At 45.2% G+C, this 17,632-nt stretch overlaps 1 protein-coding gene across 1 annotated transcript in view; it reads right to left on the reverse strand.

Moving 5' to 3' along the window:
* Positions 1–17,632, reverse strand: part of C1H12orf42 (chromosome 1 C12orf42 homolog) — a 253,372-nt gene that overhangs the window by 63,896 nt on the left and 171,844 nt on the right. The window contains exon 11 of the mRNA XM_048831554.2: positions 13,825–14,091. Coding sequence (XP_048687511.2) covers positions 13,825–14,091 — 267 coding nt within the window. The remainder of the gene's footprint in view (positions 1–13,824; positions 14,092–17,632) is intronic.

A 17,632-nucleotide genomic window follows, 5' to 3' on the forward strand; every position in this document is an offset into this window, starting at 1 on the left:
CAGGTAAATACTAAACCTGGTGGACTATTAATAGACAGCTAAGGAGCAGATGTGCACACTCTAGCTTTGCTACGGAGTAGAAACTACCTCGTGCCTGCATCTGGGCATTCAAAAAGAGGGTTGGGGACCCAGATGCTAAGGTTCACATCAATAATTTTGAAGCAACAGTACACAAAACTGTCTATATTTGCTTGTACAATTAACACAACTGCTCTCAAGAACCAAGCATCTTGCATGTGCAAATTGTTCTCTAGCATAGCTGTTCTCTATCTGATGCCTATCTGAATGTGTAAATACCCAATTTGCATGTGTAATTTTGATAATTGCATACATCAATGTAGGCATGCAAATTATTCATATGCAAAAATGTAGGGGGACCCAAGGTTTTGCTTCTGAAAAATCATGTCCATCCTGACAAATACTGTCCCCATAAACATTTAATTGTCTGACACTCCCAGAAAATCTGCCAATACACTGTAAGTTAATTATAAATGGACAACTTTCTATTTTCAGTTTGAAGTGGATGTAATGCCCTTCTGTTGTGTTTCACAGACAATCATTTTATATTTACCCTGCCACAAGTAACATAGTAAAAAAGACTACAACACATCTCTAGACAATGCTTCCTAGCCGGGTGTCTTCCCATGTGCATCGTATTTGTCACAAAAATACTGAAACTGTATATTGAGACTAGATTTGACTCAACACCACCATTGTGAATCAGATTCAGAACTCCCAGAGAGAGAGAGAGAGAGAGTCTCTGTACTCCAGTGTAATATACATGGAATCACAAGGAACACTGTTTAAGATGAAACAGGACAACTTTTCACTAGCTCTTTGCCTTTACTAGGCTGACTCTTTAATCCATCCATCTAAACTGTTCTTACATACCTGACTTCTACCATACCAAGTTTAATCTTCATTTTTGTCAAATGTCAGATAAGCTTGAATCTTTTACCTGCTGCTAGCATTTATCTAGCCGCTCAAAACATCTCCTGACACTGTAGCATAAAGCAATATGTGAACCAGACAAAGCTGAAAAACAGACGCTGCTTCTGATTCACACTTTCCTGGATAAACAAAAAATGAAAATAAGAATTTATAGAAAATTACTATGTTCTACGTTACAAATGCCTTAGTTTTTTCAGAATACGTCACAGCTCTCCAGCACCAAGCAGACCTGGCTCTGTTAGCTTGCTTCCTTCCAAATTTTTAAGATGCTCTATTCAAGAGCATAAGTCATTAAATAATTTTCAGTTAAAGTCTTCTTATCTTAAAAGCATTACTAGACAAGGCCTCTGAGTGCTTCAAAGATCTTGCTCTATCAAAACAAACAAGTAAACAAACCTCATGGTAGATATTTTCATCCCTGGCACTGATATGCAAGCTTATTAGAGGGTGATAGAAAGCTTGTGGGCTTAATTCTTCACTTGCTTGAACTACCATAGACAGCTGGCAAAAACTTGATCAAATCAAATCAATTCAAAGGCAGTGACTGACGTGTCAGAACAAAATGGAAAGCCTTTTGTTTCTGTAGAATCCAGGCCTTATCAGCTCATTCTATCACTCATGCGTCTTCAGGCCACTTGCAAATCCTCCTGGATTTATTGCAGATGTATCAAGCTTGCTGGAAACAATGGTACAAGCGAAGAGGCTAGTCCGCTATCGACTCCAAGCTCTGGATAATACCAATGGGAAATTATTCACACAAAAGGTGCGCTGGGGTGACAACTGAAGAGAACGCTTTGGCCCATTGAAGATGCTAGCAACTTGAACAAAGCTAACACCCTAATACCAAACAGCTAGCTTTATCTGATTACATTCTTAGTGCTTGATGGCTCCTTCACCCGCCCCAATTCCAATACCCTCCCCCGCCCCACACACTTGCACTAAAAGGACACAGGTTGCTTTCTTGCACCATGAAATGGTAATCTGAAGAACTACCACATTTAAAAAAAGAAACAAAGCAATTTATCCCAAACAAAGAAAAATACATTTTTAATCTGCAATAATTTGTTTTTAATTGATCATTGAGATAGTTTGAGGGAAAAGAGCACAGAGACATGATTTACGTTTACCACATTCTCATGTGCTTTTGAGATTAACAGATTATTCTTTTGCCCATTTTCTTACATTTGGGAGATTAGCTTTTTTTTCTTTTCCTCTGGGCCACCAGTCCATTTCTACATGTTAGATCATTGACAATTGATATGGAAAAAGACCTATTGGGTCATCTAGTACACCCTGCGAGTGAAGAAACAACCCCTAGATAAATGATGTATCAGACAGGCCTTGGGTGCTGCTGGACTGAGTTATTAGACAGGGAGTCTGGCTTGCTACTTGGCTTTGCAAGTCACACAATATCTCAGTTTCCATCCCTGTTAGACACCCATCTCACGCTTGTGTTGTGAAAGCCCTTGGGAACTGCTGGGTGCCGAGTACGTTTGAAAATCTGCCCAGTTCACTAAATGGGAGTTGAGTTCTTTAAAAATCTGGCCCCAGTGGTAAGTGCTCAGTGCCTTTGAAAATCTGGCCCTAACATTTGCAAAGCACTCTGAGCAGGTAAAAAGTCCTACATAGTGCTAAGTATGATCATATTTACCTGATAGCAAACATTATATTTCATCTTAGCCACAAGACTAAGCTAGGTTTCAGAGGAACAGCCGTGTTAGTCTGTATTCGCAAAAAGAAAAGGAGTACTTGTGGCACCTTAGAGACTAACCAATTTATTTGAGCATGAGCTTTCGTGAGCTACAGCTCACTTCATCAGATGTTTACCGTGGAAACTGCAGCAGACTTTATATACACACAGAGAATATGAAACAATACCTCCTCCCACCCCACTGTCCTGCTGGTAATAGCTTATCTAAAGTGATCAACAGGTGGGCCATTTACAGCACAAATCCAGGTTTTCTCACCCTCCACCCCCCCACACAAATTCACTCTCCTGCTGGTGCTAGCCCATCCAAAGTGACAACTCTTTACATAGTCAAGTCGGGCTATTTCCTGCATAGATCCAGGTTTTCTCACATCCCCCCCACCCCCATACACACACAAACTCACTCTCCTGCTAGTAATAGCTCATCTAAACTGACCACTCTCCAAGTTTAAATCCAAGTTAAACCAGAACATCTGGGGGGGGGGGGGGTAGGAAAAAACAAGAGGAAACAGGCTACCTTGCATAATGACTTAGCCACTCCCAGTCTCTATTTAAGCCTAAATTAATAGTATCCAATTTGCAAATGAATTCCAATTCAGCAGTTTCTCGCTGGAGTCTGGATTTGAAGTTTTTTTGTTTTAAGATAGCGACCTTCATGTCTGTGATTGCGTGACCAGAGAGATTGAAGTGTTCTCCGACTGGTTTATGAATGTTATAATTCTTGACATCTGATTTGTGTCCATTTATTCTTTTACGTAGAGACTGTCCAGTTTGACCAATGTACATGGCAGAGGGGCATTGCTGGCACATGATGGCATATATCACATTGGTGGATGTGCAGGTGAACGAGCCTCTGATAGTGTGGCTGATGTTATTAGGCCCTGTGATGGTGTCCCCTGAATAGATATGTGGGCACAATTGGCAACGGGCTTTGTTGCAAGGATAAGTTCCTGGGTTAGTGGTTCTGTTGTGTGGTATGTGGTTGTTGGTGAGTATTTGCTTCAGGTTGCGGGGCTGTCTGTAGGCAAGGACTGGCCTGTCTCCCAAGACTTGTGAGAGTGTTGGGTCATCCTTTAGGATAGGTTGTAGATCCTTAATAATGCGTTGGAGGGGTTTTAGTTGGGGGCTGAAGGTGACCGCTAGTGGCGTTCTGTTATTTTCTTTGTTAGGCCTGTCCTGTAGTAGGTAACTTCTGGGAACTCTTCTGGCTCTATCAATCTGTTTCTTTACTTCTGCAGGTGGGTATTGTAGTTGTAAGAAAGCTTGACAGAGATCTTGTAGGTGTTTGTCTCTGTCTGAGGGGTTGGAGCAAATGCGGTTGTATCGCAGAGCTTGGCTGTAGACGATGGATCGTGTGGTGTGGTCAGGGTGAAAGCTGAAGGCGTGTAGGTAGGAATAGCGGTCAGTAGGTTTCCGGTATAGGGTGGTGTTTATGTGACCATTGTTTATTAGCACTGTAGTGTCCAGGAAGTGGATCTCTTGTGTGGACTGGACCAGGCTGAGGTTGGTGGTGGGATGGAAATTGTTGAAATCATGGTGGAATTCCTCAAGGGCTTCTTTTCCATGGGTCCAGATGATGAAGATGTCATCAATATAGCGCAAGTAGAGTAGGGGCTTTAGGGGACGAGAGCTGAGGAAGCGTTGTTCTAAATCAGCCATAAAAATATTGGCATACTGTGGGGCCATGTGGGTACCCATAGCAGTGCCGCTGATCTGAAGGTATACATTGTCCCCAAATGTGAAATAGTTATGGGTAAGGACAAAGTCACAAAGTTCAGCCACCAGGTTAGCCGTGACATTATCGGGGATAGTGTTCTTGACGGCTTGTAGTCCATCTTTGTGTGGAATGTTGGTGTAGAGGGCTTCTACATCCATAGTGGCCAGGATGGTGTTATCAGGAAGATCACCGATGGATTGAAGTTTCCTCAGGAAGTCAGTGGTGTCTTGAAGGTAGCTGGGAGTGCTGGTAGCGTAGGGCCTGAGGAGGGAGTCTACATAGCCAGACAATCCTGTAAGCTAGGAACTCCTGTAATGCTGGTTTGATTGAAATATTACTAGATACATTCACAAACTGACCAAAGCCAAAGACATCACTTCACCTCAAACATTGGTGGGATTCTTATAACAAATCTGACTCTCTGATCAATATGACTAGAGACTAAGCCAATAAAACATTTCAGGGAGGGACAACTTTTGAGGGTTTTTTGTTTGTTTGTTTAGAAAGAAGAGGAAGTGTTATTAAAAATAATCTTGGTGGCTGTTCTAAAAGAGACTTGTAATAACACCTTTGCTCCCCATAATCTGGCAATGCAAAATTATGATCTTTGTTGAATACCTCTTTAGTCATTCAAGCTCTTCCTCCATGGGGAGTGTGCCTGATCACCTGGATGACCCCTGTATACATTTAAAGAAACAGTAAAATCTCTCCACTACACTTTAAACCCTTAGATTTAAGCTGAATCTCAGCTGGATTTTGACCTTTGAGGTCAATGTCACCAAACCAGTTCATTAGGTGAATGCTTGCTGGAAAAGTGCTGTCTTGCATCACACCCCGAGAGTGACAAGAATCTGGCTCAGGCTGTTCTCAGCTCAGACTGCATCCCATTTGCTAAGAATATCCTGCTCACAGCCTGGAGAGTCTGAACCTCGCTTTTGTCACCCTTAGAAATTCACATCCATGGCAGTTGTTGTGGCTGGGAATCACAAGTGAGAGACACTCCACTTTCAGTCCAACTTCTAAAAATAATTACCAGTACCATGAAACGGACTTAGGAGTGGATAAGCATTTCTATAGAGTGTAGGGGTAACATGGTTGTGATGGTTTGCCCCACTTAGCAAGCAGGCCTGCTGTCATTTCTGCTTGGTCTTCACTGTCAGTCCCCGGTGAAATGTGGATGGGACTAAAGTATGGATTGCTGTGGCCAGGTCTGCATCTGAGACATGAGAGGGCACTCTCCCATCTAGCCAAAGTAGTTAGAATATGATTCTGGCCACTGCTGCTATCTGGGCTTCCATGCAGTGAGGAGTCAAAGGTTTCTCCATTGAGAAACTAATGAAATCCAGATGAGAGAAATCCAGCTTGGAGAACAAGACATAATTTACCATGACACATAATTTACCCTTTCTAATGAGACACACAGACCTACTGCCCCAACTCCACTCATTCACTAGGGGATAAAGCTTCCTTATTAGGAGAGGGGACAGAATAGGAGGAGGGAGAAGATTAAAATTTTGTGGCTGTTTTGAGTTTTTCCTTCTGGGGCTTGGAGGTGAGTGTGTAGTTTGCCAGAGGGAGTAGGAAACAATGGAGGATTTTGTTGTGTGTTTCATTCCAACTTTTGAAATCTCCTTTCAGTCACACTGTCCAGGCCTCTGTTCCCCTGTTACTTGAGGGCATGCACTGAAAGACCTAGGTACTAGAGAGAGGAGGGCTTTACACATAACTTAGATATATAGAGAGACACCAGCCCCCTACCTCTAAGGGTATATCTACACTGCAGCTAGGAGTGTGCTTCCCAGCATGGGTAAACAGACATGCACTAGCTCTGCTCTAGCTCAGGTGCTAAAAGTGTAGCCAGGGTAGCACTGATGGCAGCTCGGGCTAGATGCCTGAGTATAAACCCTCCTGGAACACCTGTTATTTTTAGTGCAGTAGCTCAAGCAGAGCTAGCGCATGTCTGTCTACCCGTGTTGGGAAGCACACTCCCACACGCAGTATAGACATACCCGAAGAGCAGGATACTAGCCTGAAATGCATCCAGCCCCTGTCTCTCAGGGTTAATTAGACAGTTGCTCCAGCCCATCGGTTAATGGGGACTGAGGCAGCACCATCCAGTCTCTAGGGCTGAGGTTGGGATGAGAAACACCATCACACAGAAATACACCCTCCCTCCCAGAGAGAAAAGGGGAGGCTGGATAAGTGACAACATCTGAGTTGACATCTCTGAATGTGCTGCCCCAAACAGAACTGTCTTCAGTTCAGCCCAGACTGTGATTTACTTTTGGTGTAAGGGAGGGACCTGCAGCTAACCATGCAGAAGTAAGGAGTGTCCCACACTGCAGTTATTGTTGTAACTCATGTGCAATGTCCTAGATACCATGTGATGGGGATTAATAAACAAATAGATACTAAATGTCTGAATTCTACCCTATAAAAGATCTACCCTCTACAGAAAGAATCGGCCTCATTTTTTATTTTATTTTGGGGTCCACAATTTTATGTTTGACATTTTAAGAGTTCCTCTTTTTACTCCTATTTTCCAAGAGAAAACTTTCCATTTCTTTTAATTTTATGTGGCTTGTTTTTTTTTTTAAACAAAACAAAAAGAAAAACATTTTGATGCACATTCTTGTGGTTGGTCTGAGTCCCCGTTGCTCACTTTATCAAAAGCAGATGGTGTTTGCTGAATTTTGTTTGTTCCAAAAATAAGCAACATCCAACTGTTAGCTACAGGAGTGTGAAAAAAGGCCTGACATGCAAACAAATTTTCTCCCTCCTTATTCTAACACAGAAAGAGTGTGACTATTTCTGTATATGCAATTCATCAAACCCTTTCCGTTACACAGAAAGTGATTTTCCCTTCTAACCTACCATTGGCACACATCACTCTAAAACAGGTCGTGTCAAACAATAAGTGTAGACAAAACTTAACCAAAGGGTACCCAATACTCTTTGTAATGAGGATTATCATCCAATGTTTAAACTGATGCAACCCACAGATGAGGGAAGACACCTGCTACCTCCCTAGATTCCTGGATTGGAACTAAGCTGCTAGTGAATTCACAGCCTGCGACTGTTCTTAGAACCCCTCTGTAAGGTATAGAGACAGAAGGCCTCTGTGGAGGTTGCATTGTCTCTCCAGGGGATATAAGCAGTTCCCAGGGGAACCACAGGTTTTAGGAGCTGGACTCCTGCTTCTACTGCTAGAGTTGCGGGGAAGACAAACCTGCTCCCCTCTAGCAGAAAAGTTCAAAGCATACTCAAGGAGAAGAATCTCAGAGTTTTCCTGCCATGGTACTCTCTTCTATGGGCTTTTCCACAGTGGGGGACAATCTAAGTCAGGGGTGGGCAACCTGTGGCCTGTGGGCCACACGCGGCCCATCAGGGTAATCTGCTGGTGGGACTCCAGACCATTTGTTTATATTTGCACGGCCACCCGCAGCTCCCAGTGGCCGTGGACCACAGGTTGCCCACCACTGATCTAGGCCCTGGGAAATGGGCCTGCCCTCGATTACCATTTTCACAGGGTTAAACAATGTATGGTTCAAAACAGTTTATAAGAAATTTAAGCAGGAACAAAACCTTGTGTTATGTTTTGGCTCTGAATTTCAAATGTAAGATTCTGAGACATAGATTCCCAGGCCTGGAATTCCACAGTTGCAAGGTGTTTACTGCCTCCCGTGAGCAGCCGAGCATCTTGTGTAGACTAGGCAAAAAGATGCTTTTCTTTCAATCAATGTTGCTTAACTCAGCTGAAAACCCAACTGAATAACTACGTTGGACACTGTTTAACACCTCTAGCTCAATTTTAGCAGGTCAGGTTATACCTGCCCCGCCCTCAGGCTTTGGCATAAGCTAAAGTACAATGGCTTTGTCTTGACTTGAGTTTTAGAAATAAATTAAGCTATCTAGCAAGAAACCTTTAAATCTAGTCCAGTCTATGCAAGCCCTAGTGACCTCATTGGGAACTGAGGGCATTCAACTGCAAGCAGAAGACACTTAGCAGGACCTTAGTCTTGACATGCCAGTCCCTGCATAAATACAGGAGCATGAAGCTTCTGGAAACATCTTTTCTGAATAAAGTAAAAAAAAAATATATATATATATATATATATATACCAAACCACCATCATCCCTGCAACATGCCCTATTATGTTTTTAAACTACTCCCAGTTTGCTTAGCATTTATCCAGAAAAGTCCAATTACACTTGTCACTTAATGCAAATTGCTGGATAAATAAACAGAAACAGGAGCTTAGTGACTGTTAGGTTTTCTTTAAAATTTGGTCTAAAGGTTCATTATACTACACACAAAAGAGAAGGGAACTTCTTACAATGAACTTATTAAAGGCACATTTTCCACAGAAATGATCATAGTGTAGTTGTATAATAGCATATCATTTGCTTTGTTGGCATTTCCAGCATGAAGCTTCCAGATAGTAGGCACGAATAGTGAAAGGAGCTGCAGGGATGCCACTTGTGCTGTGAGAGGTGTCAACAATTATTTCATGGAGGAGGATTCTTTACCCAACAAGGGGAGCATATTACAGCATTAGCAGAATATACACATTTAGACGGAAGAAAAAATGTAGCACAGTTCAGCAGTCAATAAAACAAAGCAACTTATTTCAGTACATACATCCTATAAGTTGTGGAGCCCCCTGACTTCCTATGGATTCAAAACCTTGAAGGAGATAATGGTACTTTGTCTGAGCAGCCACTGAGTAAAGACTAAGGGTTTATTCTACCCCACAGCAGCTGTGAGTCAGGCTCTGCAGGTCTTGAAGCTGGGTCCACGTGAGTCCTGGGAGTCATCACACTCCAATCCTCTACCCAGCAGCTGGGACTGGGGTCCATAAAGCCCAGCAGGGGCATGATCCCTGCCGTTATGCTCTCACTGGGAGAGCTCCAAGGCTCCTAACTGAGCCACACCTCTAATCAAGCCCGAGGAGGAAATGAAAAGTTGTCCATACAGCTAAGCTCCACCCTGCCTCTCTGGTATTTACCTATACATGCCTTCCGAGCCTGACCTCCTGGGAGCCTGACTCGGCCTGGTTCCTGGTAACTGACTCTTGATTCCTGCCCTCTGATTTGTCTTTCAGTTCTGATCTCCTGGTATCCCAACCCAGCCTAATTCCTGGTAATTGGTTCCTGGGCCCAGGACTCTCAGCCCACACCTGACACTAACCCGTAGGCCAGGCCACCCACACCCCGGCCCTGACACTGTACTGCTGCAGCGACATAGCATAGACACTTCCTACATTGATCAAAGGGGTTTTTCCATCCATGTAACTAATCCACTTCTCCAGCTAAGTCGCCGGAAGGATCCTTCTGTCAACTTAGCCATGTCTACACTTAGGGTTAGGTCGACCTACCTAAGGCGCTCAAGGTGCAAAATTTTTCACAGCCCTAAGCAATGTATCTAAGTCAATCTAATGTTTAAGTGGAGACCAAGCCTAAGAACAGACCTCAGCATTTTGCCCTGGGCTATTATAATGTAATAAGTTAAAGGGAACAGCTATAAAACTGGGTATATTCAATGGCATTAAACCTGACTTTGCCCCTGCACCACAGGCGATGCTCCATAGGGTTGAACAGGGTGCACAGCTGGGCATGGCATTTAAATTACTTTTAGTATCCAACCTGACCCAGAAGATACTGTCTCCATGCATGGTGCCAAAACAACCCAAAGGTGAGCTCTGCATTACCTGCCATCTGTCATACCCAGAGCTGGAGTCTGGCTACTGATGACATCGCTCCAGGGGACTTTTCGCGTAAGAACACTTCTTTCAATTTGGTTGTAGCCAGGTTCTAGGTGTGTGGGTGGGTCAGGGCATTAATGAATGCACATAAAGGAGTTTTTTTCTTCCTCCTCTTTGTGCTCTCAAGAGACTTTTACTTGCTAGGGCTGATAGCTGTTTTAACCTTGTCAGTCCATTCCCAGGAGTTCTGTAGTATCCTGTGCTGCTTTGGGAAATTTTGTTGTTATCCTGAAAGGGCAATTATTAGGGAAGTGGGGATTAACTCCATTATACATTGTTTGGACAACTTTCTTTTCACTGAGGGTTGTGACTCAGAAACTTGCCAGCACATTTCAGCCTCTTTTCAGGAACTGGCAGCAAAACTAGGAGCGCTGCTGGCTGAGGACCTGGCATTTGTGCTGACTTTCATGTTGTGGAGCTGGATATTCTAGTGGGCAAATCAAGGATAGCAGAGGCAGAAGTGTCATCTCTAGGACACTGGTACAAGCTGTATTGGGAGCAACCAAAGCCATGTCCTTCCAGCTGGCCACTGCTATGTCTGGAGAGCACAAACCTAAGCACTTGATTCAAATCATAAAAGGTGACTGCCTAGCATTACAGTAATTTCTAAGAGCTTTGTTATTATTATCTGTGCTGTGCTGGATGCTTTACAGAATCCTTGGAACAGTCCAAATGAACAGGGAAAGAGGGCCAGTGGGTGTGGTCCGATATAGCTCATGGCTCAGATACTATAATGAGGGGTGTGTAAAAAGAATCGAGATACACAGATGCTCAGCTTGCAGGCTGAGTTTCCCTGGAAATGTGGAGCCTATGATGGTGACCTTATGGCCAATGACCCCAGTGATTTCATAGATAATGGCTGGTGTGAGGGGGTCAGCCCAGACGGCTACAGGAGAGTGCTCATATTGGGTTCCGGGAAGTGCTAAAGGACGCTCCCCCAGCCTTTGGGGAAGATCTATAAGGTCCAGGAACTCAAATAATTATTGGGGTCAACCAAAAAAGTAACAGGGGCAGGTGTGAAGGTCAAAGGGTCAAAGAAAGGGAACCTGAAGGGGACATTGAGCAGAGAACCCCGGACAGTGCACACTGCTCCTCGAAGGTATCAAGGGAGCCAGTGGATGCCGCTCAAAGGAACTCTGCCCGGATACATGAGCGAAGGCAGGATTGGAAATAGGCCCCACAGTCGAAGGAAACCCCCTCAGCCAACCTCCTGTCCCTGGTCTTATAGATGGCCACTTTGGCCAGCGCTAGGAGGAGGTTGACAAGGACGTCCCGTGACTTTGTGAGGCCATGGATAGGGTGTGTGTATATGAAAAGGTGAGGGGGAAAGTGCAGCCAGAAACGTAAAAGGATGGTCAGGAGGAGCCGGAACAGGGCACTTCAGGTATACATGCACCAGGGTCTCCCTCACACTGCAAAAAGTCTAGGTGTCAGGGACGGGGGTGAACTGCACCAAGTACACGCCCGTGCTCACGGCTCCATGGAAGAGCCACCAACTAATATCCCTGGCGGGCCTTGGGACTAGGGAGACAGGTATATTAGCTCCAGGATAAGCAGGACCTTTTCCCTTGGTAGCTGAACAGAGGTTATTCTAGCTTAATTAGGACAGCTGGGGCCAATCAAGAGCCTGCCAGAACCTGTTGAAAGCCTCCCCTCCAGCCAGATAGGAGCGTGTGATAGGAGCTGAGGGAGGAAGGTGAGCTACTAGAGAGCTGCACAGTGCGGTGCGGTGCGGTGCAGTGCAGTTGCTGACAAGCATTAGGAGAGAAGCCACATAGGTACAGCAGTGAAGGATGGGAGAATCCCTGCCCAACAGGGCGGATGGCCCTTCTGGGCCCCGGAGGTCTGAGAGAAGAGACCCTGCCAGAGGGCAGAGACTGAACCAGGTGTCTTGTCTGTTGCCACCATGCCTGGAGTGGCTCCCAGAGACTGAGACGCTCCCCTCCCCCCATCAGGGAGGCTGGGAAGAATCCTGCTCCGACAGGCAGGGCCGGCTCTAGGCACCAGCAAAACAAGCAGGTGCTTGGGGCAGCACATTTCTAGGGGCGGCATTCCGGTGCCAGCCATGCCACCCCTAGAAATATGCCCCCACTGCCCCAGCTTGCCTCCACTCCGCCTCTGCCTGCTGCCCTGAGTGCACCACCGCTGCCGCTCCACTTCTCCCCCCTCCCTCCCAGGCTTGCAGGCACCAAACAGATGTTTCGCACAGCAAGCCTGGGAGGGAGGGAGGAGAAGCCGAGCGGCGGCACGCTCGGGGGAGGCAGAGGAGGTGAGCTGGGGCGGGGAGCGGTTCTTGGTTCTACCCCCCCCATTACTTCCTGTGCTACCCCCAACCCTCGCTCACTTCCGCTCCGCCTGCACCCCTGAACGCGCTGCATCTCCCTCGCCTGAGAGGGCGAGGGGAGAAGCGGAGAGGCGGCGTGTTCAGTGGAGCAGGCGGAATGGAGGTAAGCTAGGGGGAGAGGTTGCAGGGCAGGGGAGCCGCAAGAAGCAACTGGGGCGGGGGATGCGGCATGCCCGGGGGAGGAGACGGGGCTGGGGATTTGGGGAAGGGGTTGGGAAGGGGTGGAGTTGGGGTGGAGCACACAAAAAAGCAGGAAGAAGAGTACTTGTGGCACCTTAGAGACTAACCAATTTATTTGAGCATAAGCTTTCGTGTAGCTCACAAAAGCTTATGCTCAAATAAATTGGTTAGTCTCTAAGGTGCCACAAGTACTCCTTTTCTTTTTGCGAATACAGACTAACATGGCTGTTACTCTGAAACAAAAAAGCAGGGGCGGCCAAAAAATGTTTTGCTTGGGGCGGCAAAAATCCTAGAGCCGGCCCTGCCGACAGGGTGTGGACAGTAAACCCAGGGGCGTGGGGAAAATTCTGAGGGAAAAGAGGAATACCCCAGCCCGCCACTAAATGGAAGCATGGGACCCACTGAGGTGGAGAGGAAGCTTTGTCACACTAGGCTTAGAATTTTTAGCCAGGGCACCATTTTGGTTAATTGTTACCTGAATTTATAAAGCTGTGGCCTATTACTTGAGCCTGAGCAGACCTCTATGTGCTTTATTTGCCAATCACATGGTGGCATGAACATTCAGTTACAATCAGCTGAAGTAATGCATGTTAAACAAGCTCTCTGGGCCAAGGTTTTTTAACATGGCTGTCTAAATTTCATATGCAAAATTTTTGCATGTACCCGTTATCTGTACAAATCCCATATCTGAGTAATTGCCCATGCACAAATAGGCATATATGATGACAGTTTGTTTTACATGTACAAATGTGGACTCTGAACTGTGGATAAACACAGAGATTTCACATTTACATGTATCAATGTGGACTCTGTGTGTGCATTATGGATAAATGCAGAAATTTTGCAAGTGTAATTCAAGCAGGTAGTTCTGAAAATATGGCCCTTTGTGTTTCTACTGCTAGGAACAAGACATACCTTTTTACAGAGGAAAGAAATGGTAAAAGTGCATTCTTGTCTATCTGAATAACAGCAGGAGTAAGTTATTTTATAGTAGTGCTAATGCCTGAACTATAGCAACACAATGAAAAGTGTGGGTGCACTGGATTTATAAGGTGCTTTGTAAGCAAGAATTTTGGAAGGCTACTGTTCTCTCCCCTTTTTGATCTCTGTATTTTTACTGAGTAAACAACTTCAAATGAACTCAAACATAAGAACTCACAATCTTCAAAGTTGGAGATAGTCCTAGTCTCAGGTGCTCGGAATGCAGGAATTTGAGTCTCCTGAAGTTTTGAGTAAATGTGTAAGACTTGAGCTTGTCTTCCTTCAGCTTTTCGTTGTTGCTCCATTCGCAGCAGAATGGTGTGGTCCAGTTTGGAAGGTCTTCCTCTATTTTCATGACTGGGTCTTCTGGACTCTCCAGGCCTCTTATCTCCAATCCAACAGCCATCCATATCCTTATGTGAATCTTCAACTGGTTCTTTAAGGACTGGAAGATATTTAACACAAACCACACATGAAGGTAATAGTATTAAGAATTGTTCCGAATAGGAAAACAGATGAGGAACCAGGTGTATCTCCTTTGGCCATTTCCTAAAAGATTCAAAGCACAAGATTTGGAGTCAGCTCTGCCATCAATTTGCTGGGTGAACTTAGGGAAATCGCAACCATGTGACTCAGAGTGGGAGAATACCTGCTTCACAAATTGATGTGAGTCTTTGGTAGCTAAGGTTTGTAAGGCACTTTGAGATCCTCAGAGAGTACATATTATAGAAGTGCAAAGGGAACTTTGGAAGAAAACCAAATCCTATGGGTGCATGTTATTGTGGAGCGTTATACAAGTTGACACAAACATTTTTATTTTACATTACCTACACAGCACTATATATGAGTCACCAAGTCTCAAGAATAATTGTTAATACAGGCATCAACAGCTACAGGTTTTGTTCTGCTCCCAGTCTAGTTTACCCTTACTGATACTCTGAGTGTTAGTTCAGTGGTTCTCAAACTTTTGTACCGGTGACCCCTTTCACACAGCAAGCCTCTGAGTGCAACCCCCGCCCCCAAATAAATTAACACTTTTTTATATATTCAACACTGTTATAAATGCTGGAGGCAAAGTGGGGTTTAGGGATGGAGGCTGACAGCTTCTGACCCCCCCCCCCATGTAATAACCTTGCAACCCTCTGAGGGGTCCTGACCCCTAGTTTGAGAACCCTGTGTTAGTGTCTAAAACAGGTAAAACTTCAAAATCTGGTTTACCAAATAACAGTACCATGCCAAACCCACTCCTGCTCTGCTTTCATAAAAAATGTCATCTTAAGAGACTAAAAGTATATTATTTCTTCCCATTTATAAACATATCGATGGTGCTGTCATAAATATAAAGGGAAGGGTAAACACCTTTAAATCCCTCCTGGCCAGAGGAAAAACCCTTTCACCTGTAAAGGGTTAAGAAGCTAGGATAACCTCTCTGGCACCTGACCAAAATGACCAATGAGGAGACAAGATACTTTCAAAGCTGGAGGGGGGAGAAACAAAGGTTCTCTCTGTCTGTGTGTTGCTTTTGCCGGGACCAGAGCAGGAATGCAGGTCAGAACTCCTGTAAAGGGCTAATAAGCATTCTAGTTAGATATGCATTAGATTATGTTTTGTTTAAATGGCTGATAAAATAAGTTGTGCTGAATGGAATGTATTTTTTTTCTGTTTTTGTGTCTTTTTGTAACTTAAGATTTTACCTAGAGGGATTCTCTGTGTTTTGAATCTGATTACCCTGTAAGTTATTTACCATCCTGATTTTACAGAGATGATTCTTTTACTTTTTCTTTAATTAAAATTCTTCTTTTAAGAACCTGATTGCTTTTTCATTGTTCTTAAGATCCAAGGGTTTGGGTCTGTGTTCACCTATGCAAATTGGTGAGGATTTTTATCAAGCCTTCCCCAGGACAAGGGGTATATGGTTTGGGAGGATTCTGGGGGGGAAAGACATTTCCAAGCGGGCTCTTTCCCTGTTATATATTTGTTAGACTCTTGGTGGTGGCAGCAATAAAGTCCAAGGGCAAAAGCTAAAATAGTTTGTACCTTGGTGAGTTTTTAACCTAAGCTGGTAAAAATAAGCTTAGGGGGTTTTTCATGCAGGTCCCCACATCTATACCCTTGAGTTCAGAGTGGGGAAGGAACCTTGACAGGTTGCCCACCCTACATTCTAGATTCTGGGAATGATGCCACTTCACCTCTTTTCTTGGAAACCCTGTGAATAAAACGATTACTAACCTTCTCATAACTGTTGTTCTTCGAGATGTGTTGATCTTGTCCATTCCAATTAGGTGTGCATGCGATTCATGCATGGCAGCTGGAAAATTTTCCTCCTAGCAGTATCCATTGGGTCTGCCTGGGTGACCCCTGGGGTTGCGCTTTCATGGTGCTCAATATAGAGCCCTGCTGACCCCCCACGTCCTCAGTTCCTTCTTGCCAGCTACTCCAACAGAGAGGTAGGATGGTGGGTATTGGAATGGATGTGAGCAACACATCTCAAAGAACAACAGTTACGAGAAGATGAGTAACCGTTTTTTCTTCTTCGAGTGATTGCTCATGTCAATTCCAATTAGGTGACACCCAAGCCTAAATTTTGGAGGTGGGGCCAGGGCTTAAATGTTCGCTGACTGGAGCACTGCTCTACTAAAGGTTGCCTCATCTCTGGCCCGCTGGGTAATTGCATAATGCGATGTGAAAGTATGAATGGAGGACCACGTTGCTGCTCTGCATATTTCCTGCGTCAGAACATGTGCCAGGTACGCTGCTCACAAAACCTGCACCCTGATGGAGTGCGCTGTAAGCGGAGGGGATGGTACCTTTGCCAGGTCATAGGGGTCCCGGATGCAGGATTTGATCCATGACTAAATCCTTTGGTAGGAGATTGGAAGCCCTTTCATTCTGTCCGCTACTGTGACAAACAGCTGAATGGACTTACGGAATGGTTTTGGTTCACACTGATGCCCGGCAAACGTCCAACGAGTGAAGTTTTTGCTCCCTGCTGCTTAAGAGCGGCTTAGGATAGAAAACGAGGAAAAAGTTGTTTTCACTGACATTAAACTGGGAAACAACCTTAGGAAGGAAAGGTGGCCCCAATAGCCTGGAAAGGACCAGATTGAGGTTCCAGGCTGCGACCGGCTGTCGGACATGCGGATATAACCCGTCAAGACCTTTCAGGAAACGGCTGACCATAGGGTAAGCAAAGACTGACCAGCCCTCTGAGCCTGGATGGAAGGCAGAAATGGCATCCAAGTGAACCTCTATTGATGACATGGACAGCCCCTGCTGCTCAAGGTGGAGAAGGTAGGCCAGGATAAGGGGTATGGACACAAGCATCGGAGACGGGTGGTCTGCGCCGACCAGATTGAAAATCTCTTCCATTTGGCCAGGTAGGTAGCCTTGGTGGAAGGTTTCCTACTGCCCAGGAGAACTTGCCTGACTGGGTCCGAACAAGCGAGTTCCGTCAGGTTCAGCCATGCAGCCATGAGGTGCAGCAACTCAAGGTTTGGGTGCTGGAGATGGCTGTGATCCTGAGTTATCACATTTGGGAAGAGCAACAAGGTGATTGGGGCTTCCACAGACATTTTGAGGAGAGATGTGTACCAGTGTTGATGGGACCAGGCTGGAACTATCAATATCTCTGTGGCCTTGTCCCTCCAAACTTTGAGGAGCACCGTGTGAACAAGAGCAATGGGAGGGAATGCATAGAAGACGTGGCCCCCCAAAGAAGGAGGAATGCATCTGCGTTGGAGCCTGGGCTGTGATTCAGGAAGGAGCAAAACTGCTGGTACTTCCTGTTGTGTCGCATGGCGAACACGTTTATCTATGGAAAGCCCCACTGTTGGAAGATGAAGTTTGCGACGTCCAGGCACAGGGACCACTCGTGGCTGTGGAATGACCTGCTGAGATAGTCCGCCAATTCATTCTGTACTCCAGAAAGGTATGATGCTTCCAGGTGTATCAAACGAGTACACAAAAGTCCCACAGCATGAGGGCTT

This window comes from Caretta caretta, chromosome 1, assembly GCF_965140235.1.
Source record: "Caretta caretta isolate rCarCar2 chromosome 1, rCarCar1.hap1, whole genome shotgun sequence".
Lineage (NCBI taxonomy): Eukaryota > Metazoa > Chordata > Testudines > Cheloniidae > Caretta > Caretta caretta.